The sequence below is a fragment of the Heliangelus exortis genome, chromosome 1 (assembly GCF_036169615.1).
Source record: "Heliangelus exortis chromosome 1, bHelExo1.hap1, whole genome shotgun sequence".
Classification (NCBI taxonomy): Eukaryota; Metazoa; Chordata; class Aves; order Apodiformes; family Trochilidae; genus Heliangelus; species Heliangelus exortis.
The window spans coordinates 81736481-81757623 of NC_092422.1; the positions used below are offsets into that span (position 1 = coordinate 81736481).

Consider the following 21143-nt stretch of genomic DNA (forward strand, 5'->3'; position numbering starts at 1 on the left):
TCTGCCTACACAACAGGAAATCCCCAAATGAATTGAAGGAATTCCATTTTATTTAAAACTCAAACATATAATTTCAAAATTTTGTTTCTAGGACAGTGGTAAACTATAGAAAACCGAACAGGATATACTGTGGCAGGACAAGCTTCTACATGATATGCTGGAAATAAAACTTCCTGGGATCAGGCTTCATGTCAATGCCAATTTATTTAATGCCTAATTTATTAAGACTACAGAAGTAATCTGATCTTAGACAGCATTTGTGCATGAAACTTTAGGATCATTATGAATATGATATGTATAACTACTGACTGATCACCAAGGAACCAATTAAGTAAAACACAGATATGTTAGAACACAGTCAATTTGATGTCTAAATTGACTAACCCATTTTGAAACTGAATTCTGATTTGTGATGCTAAATTTCCAGATATTTATGCAAACTACCTCTGTTTGCTAAGATAATTTAGAAAATAATCTAAAAATACCATTAAAATACTACGCAAGTGTTGAATGCTTCAAAAAGCAAGGTCTTAAACCTTAAACACTGATACCTTCCAGAACCTAACGAGTTTCAGTCTTTATTTCTTAAATAACCTTAATCTACATTTAGAGAGATGCAATCATATGGAATAAAAATAGGTTTGTTACTTAAGATGATTTTGTTATTCCGAGGCATAAATGTGTTTTAAACAATGTGAATAAAACTGATGCCAATCCAGCAGTTTTGAAAACTAATTAAATATAAATATATAGATATTCAGCAGTCCCACTGTACATACACCAATTTATTTCCATCTGCATCTTTATGAATAACTGTAGTCAGGACATGAAGATCATCTCTTCGAAAGATACTGTCACTTAGTGCCAGACCAATCTGCATCTGGTCTCTTCCCTTACTGTTTAATTTGGAATTATAGCCAAGTAATCTTGACACCCAACTCCCCACCAAGTAATTTGCTATGTTTATAAATTATGATATACTATAGCAGAGAATGTGATGCTAATTAGGTGACTTGTTTCCCAAATAGCTAGGTAATCAAAAGTAAGAAAATGCTATACTAGTATAATGGTCAGTTTTGTCCAATAAAAACTGAAAGAAGAGAACACTAAGTGCTGTCACACATGATTCTTTAACCAAAGGTCTTGTTTCCATCTCTACTATACAGAGAACATTAAGAAAAGCCCTTGGCTAAGACAATATTCCTGTAACCACTTCATATAATTTAAAGACAGCATCCTAAACCAGCCTCAGTCCAAGTTTGAACAGGAGTTTCCATTCCTATGTGATGAGGCAAAAGTGCTGAGTTTCAGTTCTGAAGTAGAGAATGCAATTCAGATCAGTTGCCTAAAGTTTATAACAGGTAATGCAAAATGGTGGAGAAAGACTTTTCTATAAAGTTCATCTGCAAGAAAGGAATCTTAAACTTCACTCTATTAAAATACTGTGGATTGCACTGGTGATAGTGGACACTGTACAGTATTAATAAGGAAATATGCAAGAAGACAAACAGGCGTTAGAAAGAAAAACTCAAGATATTGAAGTAAACCAGTCTACTTTTACAAAAAAAGGCTATATGTGTTCTTCACTTAGGTCACCACAACACTGTACGCGTTCATTTTACACACAGAGAAGGTACAGTTTATTATAAAATACATCTACAAAAAAAGCTCCTTTTTAGCTCTAGCATGGAATCATGGTATGGTTTGGGTTGGTAAGGATCTTTAAGATCATCTGGTTACAATCCCAAATTTTCCAATATCTTGAGTGTACTTCAGTGTACTTCCTAATATAAAATTAGACATAAAACTAAAGTGTTTTCAATGGCAATTTCCAGGATGATGGGTACTAGAAAATGTATGTAAACATTAATCTATGATTCTCTTCCCATAGATTTTCATTCATCTTCACCATTTTTGCAGGCCACAGTCTTTAGCTGAGCTGTCTAAAGCTATTTGTTTAAAAGCTGCCACTGTAAATGTCAGAAAAGTTAAGTGGTGTCACAGGATCACTTTTACCCTGTCCCCAAGAGACCCAAAGCACATAGGTGAAACAGATACAAATCCATCACTAAATTTATTTTCTTTTCTCCAGTAGGTATTTTCCTATTTTGTTTTTAATGTCTTTTCTCTATTTTATTCATAATCTCTCCCACTCATTGTAGGACTAAGGAAGAATTAGTTTGCTCTTTCTCCTTGGCAACCATTAATTGTTTATTTACTCAAACAAATACTTAAGCAAGTATAAGAGAAGAAAACATCTTCCATATAATTCTTCTAGTTGTGAAAACTATGGAAAACAGAGACTACAAACAATGGTAACACATTACCACTGAAGTATCATGTTATTTTGATTCAGGCATAGATAAACACAGGACTTGGTGGCCTTTTTATAACTGTGGCAGATTTATCTCAATTCACTCTTGATGTGTATCTTAGAAAATTTTAGAAAATATCTTTATACATAAACATGTTTTAACAGTCAAAAAAGAAGTTTAGATTTCATTAAATAAACTAAGTAAAGCTCCACAGGGAAATATTAACTGAAAACTGCAAGATGCCCTTAAAAGTCTGAACTTAAAAACTCTTGAAATTCAGATGTTAACTTGATCAGTCCTTAACCTGGTTCCACTTGTTTACATACTCTCTCACCTGAAGTGATCATCCAGTTAGGAGATGAGTTTTCTGAATGCCTTACAGAATCTTAAACAAAATAATGCCTGTTATTTGGAAACCTGAAGCTTATGATAGATATTTATCTTATAGTAAGTAGTAAGAGTAGTGGTATTTTATCCATGTTGTAGATAAATATAGACCTGCTTAGATTAGATCACTTACCTTATAAATACAGGCTTTCTATAGCTATTTCCCTTATCCACTCATGTTCAATGCATAGTCTAGTTGATACAAAAAAGTCTCCCCTGATGTTTATTATTTAATCATTTTACTATTTCTCCCAGGATGGTCAAAATGAGGCCTCAACATTTCAGTAGTAAAACAGCTATAAATTTCAACAGAATGTTTGTGTTCATCAAACTACTGAAATGACTCAGGCAAACCAATTTTTTCACCTGTATATACTCCAGTAAGTATATAATCTTGACAATTGTTATTAGGTTTCAGGAACAATATTCCTTCTGTCCTACAAAAATAGTCTGGCTTGCCATTAACAGCATGTGTAGTTCAGCAGAGAAAAAGAAAACAAGGCACAGTTGATAGCTGAAAGAATGCTGGATAGCTTGATAAAATATGTTAGTAGGATATGAAATAAGGATTTACAGTGTATGCTCTGCTTTTGTGTTCATCTATAAAATATTTTCTCAAGATAATGAACTTCAGTACAGAGTAATTTCAGTCAGCTCAGTAAAGTCTAAATGAGCCATGACAAACATATTCATACTGTTTAAATCAAAGCACAAAACCCCCCTAAAACTTCTATAAAAAAGGTATTAACTAAAATTAATTTATTTAAATTAATCAGTATACCAATAACTAATTTTGATCCATATATACACTGTAGTCTCTGAACCTAGCATTTTCTCTGCCACAGATAACTATTTTCATCACCCAGGAACAGTGGCATAAACTGTCACAGAAAAATAATAACAGGAAGATTTAGGTTCAGGCTGCAGCAAAGAGAGTTTTATTTTGAAAAATACTGTGCTATTGCCAAGCCTTAATGATTTTAGATTCTGCAGAGACAATCTAGAAACAAATGTCCCTTGACCTCCCTAATGTTATAATTTTTACTGAAATGCATGTTTTCCAAAACAAACATGTAATTTTAATATGCAAATATTGCATACTGGTCTAGGATTAAACATTAATGGCTTGTTTTCTGAAGAGTATCTTAAGCTTCCACAAATTTCAGTGGGACTTATTGAATAATCATAATTTTAAAGCATGATGGTAAAATATTCCACTCTTCAATAAGTTTCAGATTTCAGAGCTTAAATTACTACTGACTGGCTTCAAATGAAAATTTCTAGCAGAAATTAAGTAGAGCGCTGACATTTTCTTAACAAGGGAATCTGAAATCCACCACTGAAAACCCATATTTTCTTCCCACTGTTTATTTTGCCACATAGGAATGAGTGGGAAAAGAAAACTCCAATTTTTTTTTTTCCACTCAGCATAATTTTAGGTTTTGTGCACTTGTATTAATGTATTTGTGTATCATGTTTAACCTCTTGCTGAAAGAAGCCCACCTTTTTCCCTATAGAATGTCACACATTGCTCTCTGACAATTTTCCCATAAAGACAGGACCACTATACCAAATTAAATAATGTCTCAAAACTGACACTAAACAGAACATACAGTGTTTGAGATAATAGAACTACACCATACCTTATTATCAAAAGTGCTGAAAAATTTCTTTTTATATAAATATGCCCATATATATTTATCAGTTAGTTGCTGGATATTTAATTTGTGAGACAATTAGAATTTTGTGACACTCTACCTAGCTGGAGAGAATCAATATTTATACAGTTATTATTCCCATATCCTTCTGACGGGTCTTCCCAACAAATATTAGGGAAAAGTAAAATGCAGGGGAGTGTGATCATTCTAATTTCACACTTTGGTATCAGAAACACACCAGGTCAAGCAAAGGTTAGAAATGCAAACCTGTCATTAAGCAACATAATTAAAGGTCTTCTCCAATTCAGTGTTGCTATGTTTATTCAATGAATAATAATGAATTGCAGGATATACAGTACAACTTAATCCTCATTGCTTTAAAATAAAAAAACTTTCAATTGTTAAATGAATCTGCTATTGAATACATCAGTTAGAAATAAAAATGCAGCACTTTTCTATTTCTTTTGCTTTAAAAAAATTCCTTTTTGTATTTTTATTGTAGAGTTTTATTTAGTTGGTGGTCAACACAGAAAAACTGTGAGTTATTTTTGCTGGTATATGCACTTGTTCAAATGAGTAACATGAATTTGCATTTTTCATTTGTAATTTAAAATCTGTCACAAACAATTAATCAGTCCTCACAACATCCCTGTGAGGTAGGTACCAAATTAATTTGGTTTCACTGATTCAGCAAAGTCAAACCAGAAACCAGGCTATTCCACTTTTGACTCTGATATGAGTAAATTTCATTGAATAATGACCTCATTCCCTGGAAATATACAAAAAAGTAATCTTGCATGAATATTTAAAAAATTAACCATTAAAAGGATAGCAATATGTTATATAAATAATATATTTTAACAATAAAAATACATGTAATGGTTACATGGCTTTAAAAAGTCAATGACTGTACTCTTTTGTACAATTTAAAACTGCATGTGATGATGTATCTCCCGTGTACATTCTAAAGAAAGTTATGCTCATATGCAGCTTTATTGATTTGCTAGAAAACTTTATAATGGATATACTCATCCTCTGTCATGGTAGGTGGCAGGTGACATAAGAAGCACATTAACAGCAGAATCTTTCTGTATAAATTGCATGCACATTATTTCTTACTTGATTATCGAAGGAGTAAATATATTCATTATTAAAAAAAAAATAAATAAAAATACTCATTTACAAGACAAAGTGAAGGCTGCTCTAGCTCCATGCCAGTATAAACAATTTGCAACTGATTACATCCATCAAGTTTAATATAAACCATAGTAATCTGAATAGACTAATCAGATATAACAAGATTTAATTACATACAAACCAAAGTTAATGTTTCCCTACATTAACTGCATAGCTGTATCAATTATTATTTTTATATACACATTCTTTAACTTCATAGGAGAAAAGTTCAAAATGAATGATATACTCAATACATGAAACAGTAAAAGGCAATCCATTATTGCTGATCTTTGAAACTTTTTCTTTTTGAAACCATATTGGAACATACATCAGTAAGAAATAAAACTTCATGTATTTTAATCTCTTTTTTTCATGAAGCTGTCAGTATTGTCCTTATGCAATCTAGCTGAATTCAAAATAAAGAAATAAAATCATATTTTGTTTAAACAACCCTTTGCCATTAGAACTTTAAATATTACTGAAGAGCACATAATGCAACAAGTTCCTTGAAAGAAAATTTTTTCTTTCTTCATATAAAATCAAAAGCTCAGTAGACAGAGCAGTAGGAATGGCAAGGCAAAAGTGCCATAGAAGTGCAAAAGCCACCTCTGGTAATGTTCTAAATGGGTAACATTGAAAATGTGTTTTGATCATAAAACTGGAAGAGTGGCAGTTTATTTCCCTTTTATTTATTCAGTTACTGCAGCATGTAGAAACCAGTAAGCATAATTATATTTTATGTACAACAACTCAAAATCAGAAGGCACAAAGTTAGTTCATGAAATTATGGTTTCTTTCTGTCAAATTTAAAAGTATACTTTCTTGCAATAACTCATTTGAGAATTCAAGCATCTGAAGAGAAGGCCATGTATTTCTAACGTCATAAGTTTTTTTAAAGTCTTCCTAAAGTGGCTATAACATACTATGGACAAATAAAAATAAAACAAAACAAAAAAAAACAATTAAAATTGGCATGGGATGGGCAGTTTGAGAAAGACAATTTTTATGATTTACATCTCACTGAACAGAATAGAAGCATGGCACACTGACATTTTTAAACTGGAAAATGTTGTGGAAAAATAATGAGGCAACAGAAATAAACATGAGATTTATACCGCTAATTTTTTGGTAATTGGCTGATTTAACTCAAGGGCAATTTTGAGACCAAAGCAGATAAATATTGTGTCAGAATATAAAGATTCTCCCACTTGCAGACAATAAGGTTTTTCTTATTAAAATATGAAGCGTTGACACTGACCCTGAAGCTCTCATTGTTAGTAGGATGCTGTTAGTAGTAGCAGTTGCAAACGTACAGGTTTGCCAGTAACAACTCACAATTTGTGCATAGTTGAGTCTTCGAAACTGAGCAAATTTGCTCTCAATATCTTGCCAGCGCTTGCTGAGCTGTATCAGGGTTGGCTCCACTGCTTTTGCAGCCCCATCCTTAGACAAGCGTTCAGCCTGTCTGTGCACGGCATTCAGATCTTCCTTCTTCTTCTCCAACTCTCCACCAATCTCCTAGTGAGCAAAACCAATACAGGGCCCAGGACAGTTAGCTAACTAGGTCAATCAACTTCAAATTAGCAAAATACTTCTGTCAGAAATTTCATTTCCATTTTATTGTTACAATTGAAAGTTACAGCTATTTCATCTCTTCTTTTACATTTAAACAAAACAAAAAGAACTGAAATTGAAGAGCCTTCTTGGAGATTGGCTGTAGAGATACTAACAGCTAGCACACACTGAAAACTTGTTAGCAAGGCCAACCGTTTTCACTTCCAGATTCTTGTTGGTACACTGTGATGGGAAATTAGAGAAAATCTTTTCTCAGTTAAGGGTCAGCATATTCAGGATAAATAGTGTTTGGACAGCTTTCAAACGTTATTTTACTCTTTAATTTTACTCTGTGGGAAACTCAACAGACAAAGCAAAGAAAGACGATGTAAAATAAACTAGGAAACCTTTGACAGTACGTAAATAAATCTATAGAGTTTGACAGTGACAAATGAATATGTTCTGATGAAAATGAATGTGCTAACATGAGATAGAGGTCATCCAGATATCGGTAAGTCATTTGTTCATCTGGAACAAAGATACATAAAATCAATTAAAATTTTTACTAGAAAACATTTGATACTTCTTAATATTTTGCACACTTCCCATACTATTGACAAAAAATTTATTTAGTGTGTTCAAATTATTTCTGTAACTCTCTATAACAAATACAAGATATAGTACAACATAGAAATGTCAGTTTGAACACCAATAATTACGGTTTGGTTCACTCCAAGTAGAAATAAAGAACAGAAAATTCCCTATGTCTGTCTGAATATTTGTTGCATTTTCTCACTGTTAAGCTGATAAACTACTACTCAAAAAGATCTACCATTTCTATTTCAAATCAACATTACCTTCAGCTTCTGCTCATCTTTGTGCTCTGGTAGACTGGCTAACTTTTTCTCAATGTCATCCAGCCATGTCATTAGGTCATCAGCCTGCCTCTTGTACTGATACCATTGATGGGAAATCTCTAAAGCCTTTTTTCTTCTTTGAGATCTCAAGTCCTGTTCACAGTGCAGACATTATTAGAATATGAATTAAAGGCTTATAAAATATGAATTGGCATGTGTGCATACTGAAGGGAAGAAAAAATGCACAAGAGCACTATTTTTTAAATTAAACATTGATATTTAAATCGACTATATAAGTACCTGAACAGAGCATATTATCACCAGTCTAACAGATTTTTAGTTTTTTTTCTTTCACAGGAGGTTACCATATTCAGGGTGATTCACATATTGAATAAACCACTGAGACAGCCACCAATATTCAGAGAAGTTAATACACTTACATAAATGTCGATATTTTATATAAAACACTTTTGCTCAGAATACTTACTGGACAGATGAAAACACAGCCCACTTAGTATCTAGCCATAAGTGAGCTTCCTGTATTTTGTGGTCTCCTGTGAAATTCTAGCCTGCATGCAAACTCTTCAGCTATTCAAAACAAAATCATTTCAATGCAAAAATATATGCAAATTATTAGAGGTAAATTTTAAAATTGTTGGTATATTTTATATAAAAATATTTAATTTCCCTCAACCATTCTTGAATTTAAGGTTGAACACCTTAAATGAGTAACCCAAAGGAAAATCAATAACTCTGTTCAAGAAAACTAGCCAGTAAAGATCTGGTCTACAGCATAGTTCTATAAACTCTTTTTTTTTCCCTCCTCCATAAAAATTGTTAATTACTTCCAGTTAACTTGGAACAATTGAAGAAAAAACTAATAGATTTCGGGTTTCTTTTGACGTGGGCAAATAAATGGCACCTTACAGCTATTTTTTTCCTGAATTGAAACAGAGCCACAAAACTAAAAATTAGAAAGAAATCCACATGAAATGAAAGATGCTGCTTAAAAGTAATAATAGTAATAAGTAATACCGCAATACAATCATGCCATGTTCTCCAAGCCAAGAACAATTAAATCAATATTTTCAAAAGAAAAGAAAAAAACTGCTTGCCAATAAGATGAAAAATTCTACGGTAACCAGAACCTATGGTTCCAGGTAGAGGATCAAGGTGACTTTCCAACTCTAAGATTCTTTCTTTCCTCACTTTTATATTTCCTAAGAAAGACATTTCCAGATACAACTATTAGCTTGTCCAAACAGGTCTCACTGTGGATGCTTCTAGGAACATTATCATATAGTTAAGTTATACCAGCAGGAGTGTGGTAACACAGGATTTTGATGTGATTCACTATTCAGCAATCTTAGTTGCTAGGTCTACTGCTACTTCCATCTAACCTATTCCAAAGAGGCTGGAGCCAATTTTTCCACAGAAGAACATAGCATGTATATCTTTTAGTAAAGGATAAATCTTATATAAACTTATTAATTGACAGAGGTACACTATGCAACTGAAAATACAAGTTTGTAAGAACTGATTTTAACATCTTGAATGCTGTTAAAGAAACATAAAATGTGCATGATGTGTTTAAAAAAAAAAAATCATTAGCAAAGAAATCACTGGTGTCCAATTGGCAATCACACAGTTGTAACACTGAGGACAAGAGTACTTGTCAAGGAGATTAGAAATGTCTTTTCAAAGGCATAAAGAAAATTATATAAGAAAATAATTGTTTATAACCAGTTTTAAATTACTTATCTCTAAATGTAATGATGATGCATTTAACACAACAAAGCCCTGAAATAAAGAAAAAAAAATGTTTTAGTAGCATGTGCTTATAATTGTAACTCCTATACCTTGAGAGCATTATGTTTGGTCTGCAACAGCTTCTGTTTTATCTTTATTTCCTCCCGTTTTCTCTCATCTGTGACTCTTTTTTGAAGCATGTCACCCCTTTGCAGCAATTCTTTCACTGTCCTCTCATCATCTTGACTCTGATTTAAAAAAAAAACAAACAAACAAACAAGAAACCAAGAATAATGGGAATCTTAATCTAATTACTTAAGTACTAGGAGATACAGACATATAAAGCTATGCTTCCAATAAGTTCATAATTTAACAGCTACAGTTACAGTTTTACACTGAAGACTAAATAACTATTACTTGCTTTCTACAATACATGTAGATACTTGGGGGATAAAAGTAAACCACCACCTGAAAACCTAAAAATGTTTGATATCAGATTTTATGCAGTGCCCAGGATAACAAGACAAAAGCTTAATAACTAAGAGAAAAAAATCCACTTTATTTTAAAACAAAAAGAATATATACAGCTAAAATATTCTAAATCACTGTCAGTAGTCACTGAAATTGCCCATATGCTAGGAGGCCACATTCCTAAGGATTTCTTGTATTATCCAAATGCAAAAGAAGCTACTCTGGCAGGAGTAATGATGCCACTAAGCGCTTTTTACAGTTGAATAAAAAAAGAGTTGAATAAAAAAAGTTGAATCTATGCTACAGAAGCTGCAGCATATCTTGAACCGCACATAACATTTTATGTAAAGAAAGGGAACAAAATATCCTCAAGCAGTAGAAACTGCCCCATGAAACTTGATTCACCTAGAATTTACCACTGCAGTACATATTGCCTTAGATTTAAAGATTCCTTTCAGCACTGATATAAAATAGCTCTCTTTGGAGAATTCCTTAAAAGGAAAATAATGCTGGGTCTTTCTATTGCTTGTAAAGAAATATATATTTGAGGACTTGAGAAGACAGGGTCATAAATATGAATCTCAGCTATTGCCCAGTTAAGGAATGTCATCCCTCTGAAAATCACTGGAGAGAAAACACACCATAGTTCAACAGTAGCAAAGCACAGCACTCTCTTTATTATTACTTTTTTCCTGCTAATTTGAATAAACAGTTTCCCTTCTTGCAAAGAGAAAACATGAGTAGTAAAGCTTAGCACAGCCACAAAAACTGTTTACAATAAGTGCTCTCACAAGATCTGTCAAGAACTAATTGGCAAGTGGCATTTCTTCCAATGATCTGTGCCTAACATTTGTTTTTAGTAAATGTCCTCTTTTACTATATTTACTATACACATCATTCCGAGTTTTCTTGGTCTTTACATTGCTACAAAGATTTGAATATTCATTCCCTTTCTGCAATAGGACCCATAGATAATATTCCAGTTTTGCTAAGTGTTTTCAGGCGGGTCAAAAAATGTTTTTTGTAGAAACTAACAGTTAACTTATTACTAAAACTTCTAGTTAATGCTAACTTGGGACTTTTGCATTTATAACACATTAGTACAGTAAAATGTTGTCCGAGTCACATCTCAAGATCCTAGTGCAAGTAAGCAAGTTTCTAATTTTCACTCAGGTTATTTCATCTCCTTGCCTATTTCACACAGACTTCCATTTCAACCAAATTACCATATCTTTATTGAAGTCGTCCTCTTTCAGATTAACCCCCTGCTGAATTTCAGCCTCCAGTGGTTCAAGCATTTTTTGTATATCGAAGTCAAATTGCTCCAATTCCTTCAAAGGAATGAAGGGCTAAAATGGGAGACATACAATTATTATTTATTTAAATGACATACTTAGTAGCTTTTTTAGAAATATAAGTGAAAAGGTCTACCCCCTGTTGCTAAAACAATGCTACACTTTCATTATGTAGAAAAATATGTACACATACTGTAGAACTTCCATGTAGGAAAAAGTATGAACTATATAGCTAGAGAAAACTGAAAAAGAAAGAAAAAAATAATCACATTTGTATTTGAATGATTAAATAAACAGTTTAACATAATTATTTGTCTAAAATATTAAATGTAAACACCATTTGGCTAAATCTGTTTTTTTCAGAATTACTTTGCAGAGAAACAAGGAATCCATTCAGATGAAAAAGCACCCACTATTACCATTTGAGAAAAAAATCATGCTAATGTGTTTCAATGGTTTGAAATCATGGCTCTCTAAAAAAGAATAGCAAAAATAACACGTCAACGACACAAAATGGAAGACATAAATTTTGTAGAAGATATTCCCCTAAAAATATTTGTAACATACTAAAAAAACCAACCCCAAAACAAAAAAACCAAAGCATCACTAAAACAGCTTGTGTTTCAAAAAAGCCTCAACAAAAATGTAGAATTAAAAAATCCAACCCTCAGTCACAAAGAATAGACACAATTCCTCCAAAATGAATCACAGTATAATCATGTTGCTCTAGCTTGGTGTTCAATTTTATGCTCTAAAACAAATTCCACTTAGTAAAAACAATATGCTGCACTTTTTCTACATGAAATGGGGCTGCCTAGAAACAGTTTTATGTACACCAAGCAATATATTTATTCAGTGCGTTGCAAACATGATCAGCAGAATAATCAACAAGATCTTTCAAAACTTTATACACAAGAACAAACAACAAACTCATGATGATTCTTGAGTAACATTTAGACTTAAAGGTAACTTTTTATGATGTATATCCAAGAGTTCCAAAACCAGCTTCTTGCTAAAGTCATAAGCACATTAAATCTCAGTAAAAGATAAATCACTAATACAAGTGGTATATAAATTTGCTACTCTCTCACCAATACTAAAACCAATAAAAAGTAAAATGGAAGGAAAAATACTAAATGAAATTCCAATACTCTAATACTTTCAGTATTCCAATACTTGAATAACACTTGAAAATGTTAAATCACATTTTAGTACACAATGATTATTTTGTTAATTAAGGGCACAATTATGTCCTACATATAATTCATTTTAGTACTGATAATTGTTAATATTTGAAGAAAAAACAGCTAATTTGAAAACTGTTTAAATACATGATAAGATCTTAATCTCCACTTTAATTGATTTTTAAAATGTTATTCACCAAGTGAATTATTTTACCTAAGTACAAAAAACCATACCAAACCAAAACAAAAACACTTAAAAGCATAACATCATCCTGTAAGACTAATATATTTTTTAGCCCATGAAGCTGAAATCCTGCCCTAGGGAAATACAGTTACAGTATACAGGTGGACAAAAAAAGGTACCCAGCAACTTATTCCTTTATCTAAATGCATACAGCAAGGCAGTGGAAGTGCCAAGACAATTTTGCTTCTCTCTTATGCAATACCTGTAACTATAGGTACCCTTTGTGAATCATACCCTAGCTATCCATTCCACAAGATACTGGAAAAGGTCCCCTAAATTCTAAGTTACCACTAAAATTATGTGCTGCAGTAACTCCTTGTCTTTGCAGGTACATAGTATATAAAGCTTAGTGAGGTGCTGCCATTCTAGCTCATTTTTCCTATATGATCATGAAGAAGAACAACATAAAGATCATCCAAGAGTGAAGGTGCCAGGTGGAAGGCATTTTAAGGATATGTTCTGAAAAGACTTCATCAAATGCTTGATAAGCATTTTTTCTCCCTTTTTTGAATGAGCCCACAACATGGAATGCAAATAGGTAACCCATGATAAACCACCTATAGGCAGACCCACTGTTCCCCAAGACAAGCAATAATTTTAACAGCCCTATCAAAGACTGCAACATAAAATCATAGAATAATTTGGGTTGGAAGCCAATTCTAAAGGTCATCTAGTCCAACCCCCCTGCAGTAAGCAGGGACACCCTCAGCTAGATCAGGTTGCTCAGAGCCTCGTTGAGCTTCACCTTGAATATCTCCAGGGATGAGGCCTCAACTACCTCCCTGGGCAACCTGTTGCATTTTTCCACTACCCTCATGGTAAAGAATTTTTTCCCAACATCCAATCTAAAACTACTTTTCTCTAGTTTTAAACCGTTTCCTCTCATCCTAGCACTACAGGCCCTTGCAAACAGTCCATCTCCAAGCTTCCTGTAGGTCCACTTCAGGTACTGGAAGGTTGCTATTAGGTCTCTCCAGAGACTTCTCTTCTCCAGGCTGAACAACCCCAGCTCCCTCAGCCTGTCTTAGTAGGAGAGATGTTCCAGCTCCCTGGTCATTTTCATGACCCTCCTCTAGACCCAATCCCTCAGGTCCATGTCCTTCCTGCAAAGCCCTGTTTGCTTACAGCATTGTGGGAATGCAAAATCAAACTGAGAAGGAAATCCAGAATTCAGCAAGCAGATGTTCAGAATAAAAACGTCACAGTTGTTTGGGCTTAGTGCCAATGTTATCTGTTTACAGTTTGTACTTCTGTAAGAAGCCAGCGAGAAGCACATTGGAACAGCTGAAGTACAACTGGTGGACAATAGAGGAAAAAAAAAATTCCATTATTCACAGGATATATTCTTTTCTGATGCAGAAATGAAACCTAAATATATATCCACAAACAATGTGCTAGTTACACAGCACACTGGGCTCTGCATAAATCCCAAACAAGTAATGAAAACCATGTCTCTTTGCTTATGCTTTTTGAAAGCCTATTTCCTGCTCTGCTACTGATCCTCTGCACATTCATTTCCAGTAGCTAGCAGAAAGAATTAAGATTGGGATCTATGCATTCCCATGGTCCTATTTACCAACGTGTATGGCTGCCTGCTTTAATCTGCCAAATAGCTCTCTGTAGTAAAGGAAGTAATTACAGTGCAGAAAGGACGTGGTTTATGCACAATCCAGAAGTCATGACTGAAAATTACCTAATCCATATCGAATTCAGACTCAGTAAACTACTTGTACAGGTGAGTAGCTGAAGTGTAATTGATAAAATCTGTCTACATCTGTCTGTACATATATCTCCAGCCTTGTAGAGTCTGACCCTCACAGACTGGAGAGACTGGATGCACTTAAAGAAGTTTTCGTCCTCCCAACCTAATCTGTATTAACCAAGGGTACTTGTACTTTGAGAAGATTAAGAATTTACTGATTTCCAGAGGTTGCTCATCCTTTATAAGTTAAAGTAATCATTGTTAGGTTCATATAAGTCAGTTAATACTTCTAACTGTAAGACCTTAATGTCAACTTTCACACTTGAGAAAGAAAAAAATAATTCTTAGGATCTACACCTCTTTCTTTTAAAAGTTTAGCTTCTGGTGAAACCGCAGCCTGTTATGTAGTTGTAATTGTGTACCTTAAATGAATACCGTTTTGTATGCATCTCCATATGGAAGGAAGTCCTCCTACCTTTCCACTCCTAATTCTTTGTGATAGAGTTGCAAATCGCTGGTTGAACTCTGACAGTTTAGGCTCTATTATTTTCCTGCAGTGATCTCCATGGTTTGTCATCAAGTCTACTGCCTGGTCACGCACAGATTCCACCTTTGGATGCATATCATTCAGCTCAGCCTTTAAGCGCTACAGTCCGTGAGCAAGAGACAGGGCTTGAAGTTAGTAATAAATGCAAAGAGAGAGAAAGAGAGAGAGAGAGAGAGAAAGTGTGCAAAGGAATAGGGAGCAAAACCACAAAGCACATTCAGATAATTATGCATGAGTGTGTAAATCCGGTAGAAATCCAGTAGAAACTTACTAGGTAATGTTTCCTCATATCCCTCAAATTTACAGCAGGAATGCATCTACATGTTTGTTTAATATCTCCTAGAGGAAATTATTGGGGAGCATTATTTCTAGGCAGGCTCCTATCTGGAAGATTACAATTTTCAGCATGGTTAAGATAAGCTAAATTATTTTATGTTCCTAAAGCTAGTAAGAGCTGTTAATTCATTCATTATGGAACTGGATGTATATTTTTGCTTTCATTACTGTTCACACCCATAACTGAGACAGAGGAAAAATGACCAGATGGAAAACAGAGGGTATTTCTTCTATAAATCTATCACAAATTATAAAAAACTGAGGTCAAATGCCTTCTTCCTCTGAAACAGTACTCTTAGCAGTAGATCAGTTTGGGCAGAGGCCAAAAAAGATCATCAGGCACTTAGGAATCATAAGTTGGGTATTAAGAATTACACCTCAGTGTCTGTATGAAATGCCTTTGTGCAATATGCATATATATACCTGTTGAGGCAAAGATAATTTTACTTTGTACCTGATAATAGCAAAACTGTTCATTCAAAACAAAAGTCTGCCATGTAACCCTGCTGAGATCAATGAGGAATTGATTTATGTTCTGCTTTGGAATTTGTAAAGTTTTGCTTTAGTAAATGACATCATTATGTTACTGCCAGAAATACAATTCTGAATTGTAAACTGCTCCTTAGATAGCAGGTACTGACCAAGGATTTAAATACAAAGTAAAACTTCACATTGATTTCAGAAGAAAAAACCCTTCCATATAGATAATAATTTGAAGTTGTTTAATCTTAATAAAGACTTTTAAAAAAAATAATAATTTAGAATTATGCACCTTCAGATCGATATTCTAAGCCATTGTTACACAGCTAGTGCACCATACAATATTATTGTCTGTGGCGTTGGTCTGGCATCAATGCAAACAGTGTTTATAAAATTAAAACAATTATATAACAGATATATCAAACACAGATAAGATATATATCAGAAAAGTATCACAGAAAAACAGAAAAGCAATTGAAAATGAAGAACACATCTGTTCAACCAGATGTGTCTAAGGAGTATTTTTCAGCAAACACAGATTTTATAAAGTGCTGTTCTACTCATGAGGAAGTGCCCAAGGCTTACACATATCTGATTTTATTTCTGCAGGGATTTAAATTTTGCAACGCAGTGCAAATTTATTAAGTAATCTGCAAACTGCAAGAGGGTAGCTTTAACACAGAAAAAAGAATGTTCATCAGTTTGTGATACCTTTCAAAATATGTTAGTTTTGATAGATTTCTTTTTATAATAAAATTAATGCTTCCCAGAAAATCACATGTTTTTACCTTAAGATTTTCCTCTTTTTGCTGGGGCTTTTGTTTATCAGATTCATCCAACAGTATTTCAGCACGATACATCCAAGTTGTGACATTAGCTACATTCTGATCAAAAGCCTCCATGTGCTTTTGATATTCCTGTATGTGGAAAAGGTAAATACTGCATACAAAAAACGTCATCAGAACTGAAATAATAGCTATGATTATGCCTACTGTGGCATACAATATGAAATAATTTTTTTTTATTTTATGCAGGAACCGATCATTTTGTGAAGGATATAATCTGTTGTTTGTTTGCTCTTCTCTTATATATTATGTTTCTTTAAAAAAGATGTTCTAAGAGAGAGAGAGAGAGAGAGAGAGGGAGGGAGGGAGGGAGACAGAGAAAAACTTTCAAAGTTATAGGCAGAACAGTGATCAAACCGTAGCAAGGTTCAGGTGTCTGTGGCTCAGTCAGACTGTTGAGAGGAACAGGAAGCTGACAGCCAGACCTATTGGAGTTGGAAAGAAAAGTTTCCCAAGAACCCAGGCACAGAACTCATTCTGGAAAGCCATTAAATTGATTGAAGCTAAGGTGGAAAACAAAGATCCACTTGCAAAGTCAGAAACAAGACTGGGAACATCAGAAGCAGCTCTGTAGTGATGCAGTAATCTGCCACAGAAGCATCCATAAGGCAGTGAAACTTTAGTGGACTTCAAACATATCAAGCTCTGAAAAGTCATAATAAAGACTGACACACCCTCAAGAACCACTTCAGTTTTTCTGAGCTGAAACTCCAGCAGTAGAAACAGAATATAGATTCTCCCACAGCATTCTGGCAGTTGAACATTTAAGGCTCCTCTGTGTTTCAGAGTTCAAGCAGACATCTCTCCATGGTAAAATTAATTTTTAGGAAGAATATGGATAGGTAACTCTCAGCAGTTTGAATTAGATGCAGCTGGAGCTCTTGAATCTAACTTATATGTGGTATAGGGATTTGACTTTGGACTAAGCTCCATCATGTGTCCTTATCTAAATGTTCCCACCAAAACAGGCACCACAAAACATTCACATTGTTCAGTTCTGGAAGACCAAATCACAGTCCTTAAGCACACTGGGTGTGTGCTCAGCTTCTGATTTAGCTGCCTGTGAAATGAATCAAGTTGACGCTCACCAAAGATACCCTGTGGACCAAACCAACATGCAAGCAAGAACTTGCTTCCCGACTGCACTACTCTTCAAAACAGAAATGCTAACGTAGCCAAAAGCAGATGAGGTTGCTGGTATCAAACCCAAGACTCATTTAACTTATCTGAATATTCCTTTCACTTGATTGACAGTCAGGCAGCCTGGGTCCTTGGGAAGAAACCACATTTAATTCATTAGGAAAATAAATAAATAAATATTCCAGGAAATATTGAGGCAGGCAGACATGAATGGGAAGCACTAAATATACACAATGTACTTAACATCAACCAATATGATTGCTGGTGTACCTATATATTCAATAAGTGTAGTCCAGGGCATCAGAAAAAAACATTCCCCTAAGGCTGAGCACCTATGACTGGACACCAACATATGCTCTATGTGAAAAAATGCAGTTTCCTTACCAGTAACAGATTGAACCATTCCTCAGCACGTGAAGTGACTGCTATCCAATTACTGTTCAGGAGGCTGAGTTTATCATCCACTAGACTTTCCTTTCCTTTCAGCACTGTCTTCAAATTTTCTCCCAAATCACTGATGCTCTTAAGATGGACCTGGCGTTTCTCAATCTCCTTCCGTGTTGCCTACATTTGCAGGAGAAAAACAAAAATTCTGAAAATCTGAAATCTGAAAATTGTCCACACATATAACACAAAATAATAAAACAGCCATTCTCTTCATATTAGAGTGAACACTCTTATTTCCTGCAAGAAATAAAAACATTTTGTGAAGAGCAGTAAGAGTAAATTGTTAGTCTTTAGCTCTGGTAAAACTGGAAGTGTTCTCCACATTCTCACACTCAGCTTTGGTAGTAGTTTCATTATAAAAAGTGTGAATTAACTCCTATTCCACTGTTCCAAATATAGTTTTAGTATTTAATTATTAAACAAGATTCCATGCTTCAAAAATACATAGAGGGATTTTTAAGTTTACTTTGCACATAATAAAGTGGTGTAGCTACCAAATAGCACATAAAGTTTACATAACAAATGGAACAATATTAAAGCATTACTATGACATCTTAAGACTTATAGAGCTCCACTGAAAACACTCTCATGAAATATTTTAATATTCCTTAACTATTTTTCAATGCTTTCTCTGCAGAAATCACATTCTTTTCTGGTTTCAGATTTCTTACTTCCTTACTACAGAAACACATCTTGGATGTCATTCACTTGGGATTTCACTCTGTGAACTAAAATAGGAAATTAAGCTAATATCCATAGTATCTGCAAACTTGAATCATTAAAATACATATGCAGTGGTATAAAATCAGATTTCCAGCATCTTTTCCTACTATTGGTGTAGTTGGTATAAATAGATATAATTTACTCATTATTAACTTCTTAGTATTTCTTGCAACATGCAAGAAGTCTAACAAAAGGAGCTAGCCCCCACATATTTAGATAATGTGAAAAAGCAGGTATATAATACTAGCCACTAAGATACCTTCATGTGAAATCACATCTACTAGTAGACACAGGAATAAAACATGATCATGCCTCCATTTAAATTATTATTTGCATTTCTCTTAGACAGAATTGTAAAATACAGTTTTGGAAAAAACTATTGTATTTATCGCTTTCTGAAGTACCAGTTATGACTCTTTGTTATAGGATACCACAATAGAAATTCCTAAAAAAAAATAATAATAATTTCTCTGAAAGAAATCTTTCCTTTGCTTACAAGGGAACCACTGTTCTTTTCATCACACGTGTTTCTCAGAAAAATATTGTTTATGTGCCTTAATCAAAACTGGGAAAGCACTTCACTACTGAAATCTCAGAATCTGAATGTTCCCAAGGGAAATGCCATCTAGGTCCCCATCACCCAGGAAACAAAAGCAACCAAACAGTTTCTCCCTCTCTGTCAAAACTGTGTATATAGAATATCCCTTGGGTGACCAGTGTTTAATCCCCATCACAGTAATACCAGGAGGAGAAGAGGAAGGTAAGACCACATGAGCTTTGCTATACCAATCCTTTTCCACCAAAACCTCAGGAGAGAAGTTGTAGGGTTAAATAAAATTAAAAAAGGAAAATTAAATGGATGGCTTGAAACTCGGGCAGACTTCAGATTGCTTTGCAGAGTTGAAAGGCATGGGAAAAAGCTTTATTGACAATTTTTAAGAGGTTTGTCATTTTATAAAATAGTATTCTACCTATTTTAAATAAGAATCCATAGGATGACAGGATGAATCATGTTAGTATAAATAAATGTAGTTCCCTATGAAGTCATGTGCACTTTGAGTGGAGTTCACAGCTTTCTCTGATTGCACTGTATTGTGGCACACTTTATCTTTCAATTTACTAAGAAATACTACTGGGTTTTGTTCCTTTTTTTACTTGACGTTTCATAAGGAACCCTTCTGAAACCTCCCTTACTCCCTTCATAACTTCCTTCACCTTAGCAAATACTAAGAAGGAAAAAGTGACATTTGAAAATAGAAGCTAGAGAGGAATGGCTTTTTCTTATGATGTGGAGTTATACTTTATAATGATTAAAGTACCATGTATTACATTGAACTGTTGATTTTTTTTTTTCCCAGCAAACCAGAATTGTGACTAAACACAGAAAATAATATTTTAATTGTTCTGGCCAATAACATGGGTAGATTTTATAAAATTCAACACCAACAAATAGCTGAGGAAAAGTTCTGTGTTGTTATTCTTATAGACTGACGACCAAAAGTCTCACAATTACAAACCTCAGAGAAGACTTGCAGGCTTTCTTTTTATTGTTATTAGTTTGTAAGTCATCAGTACATTTCAAGGTTAAAGACGTTTTGTCAAGCTCAGAAGCTTGAAAGGGGTACTTACAGACAAGAAAAAAAAAGCAAACCAAAAAGATCAAACCACAAATCAAATTTTACTCCAGTGCCTTTAATCTGGACAGCCTTAAAAAAATAAGTAAGATTGCCTGTGTATTATTCATTACTATTTCTATAATGCATGTTGGAACTGGCAAAATCTTTAAAGGATTCTTTCTATAAAACAAAGCAGAAGTACTAAATTTTTGCAGAAGTAAGCAGTACAGTTTAGGGTGCTTTTTTTTTTTTTTTTTTTTTTTTTTGGTATTGCTTTGAAACTAGAAAGAAACACTTAACCAAAATGCTACTGGCAGCATATAATTATTTGAAATTTTGAAGCTTTGGATAACATAGAGCAGTTTCCTCTAAAGCACAGATTTTGGTATGTGAATACAATTATGACTTGGTTTGCTT

The 21143-nt window shown here is 33.8% G+C and overlaps 1 protein-coding gene across 15 annotated transcripts in view; it reads right to left on the reverse strand.

Moving 5' to 3' along the window:
* DMD (dystrophin) overlaps positions 1-21143 on the reverse strand; it is a 1120784-nt gene that overhangs the window by 582504 nt on the left and 517137 nt on the right. For 12 of the 15 annotated variants that reach the window (XM_071750505.1, XM_071750583.1, XM_071750574.1 and 9 more), the window contains 7 exons: positions 18325-18504; positions 16744-16872; positions 15068-15238; positions 11394-11516; positions 9807-9944; positions 7948-8100; positions 6872-7054 (listed from right to left, as the gene is read on the reverse strand). In XM_071750505.1, the coding sequence (XP_071606606.1) occupies positions 6872-7054; positions 7948-8100; positions 9807-9944; positions 11394-11516; positions 15068-15238; positions 16744-16872; positions 18325-18504 (1077 nt within the window). Of the gene's footprint in view, positions 1-6871; positions 7055-7947; positions 8101-9806; positions 9945-11393; positions 11517-15067; positions 15265-16743; positions 16873-18324; positions 18505-21143 lie in introns of those variants that run through there. The other 3 variants (XM_071750598.1, XM_071750592.1, XM_071750615.1) reach the window with 2 other exon arrangements.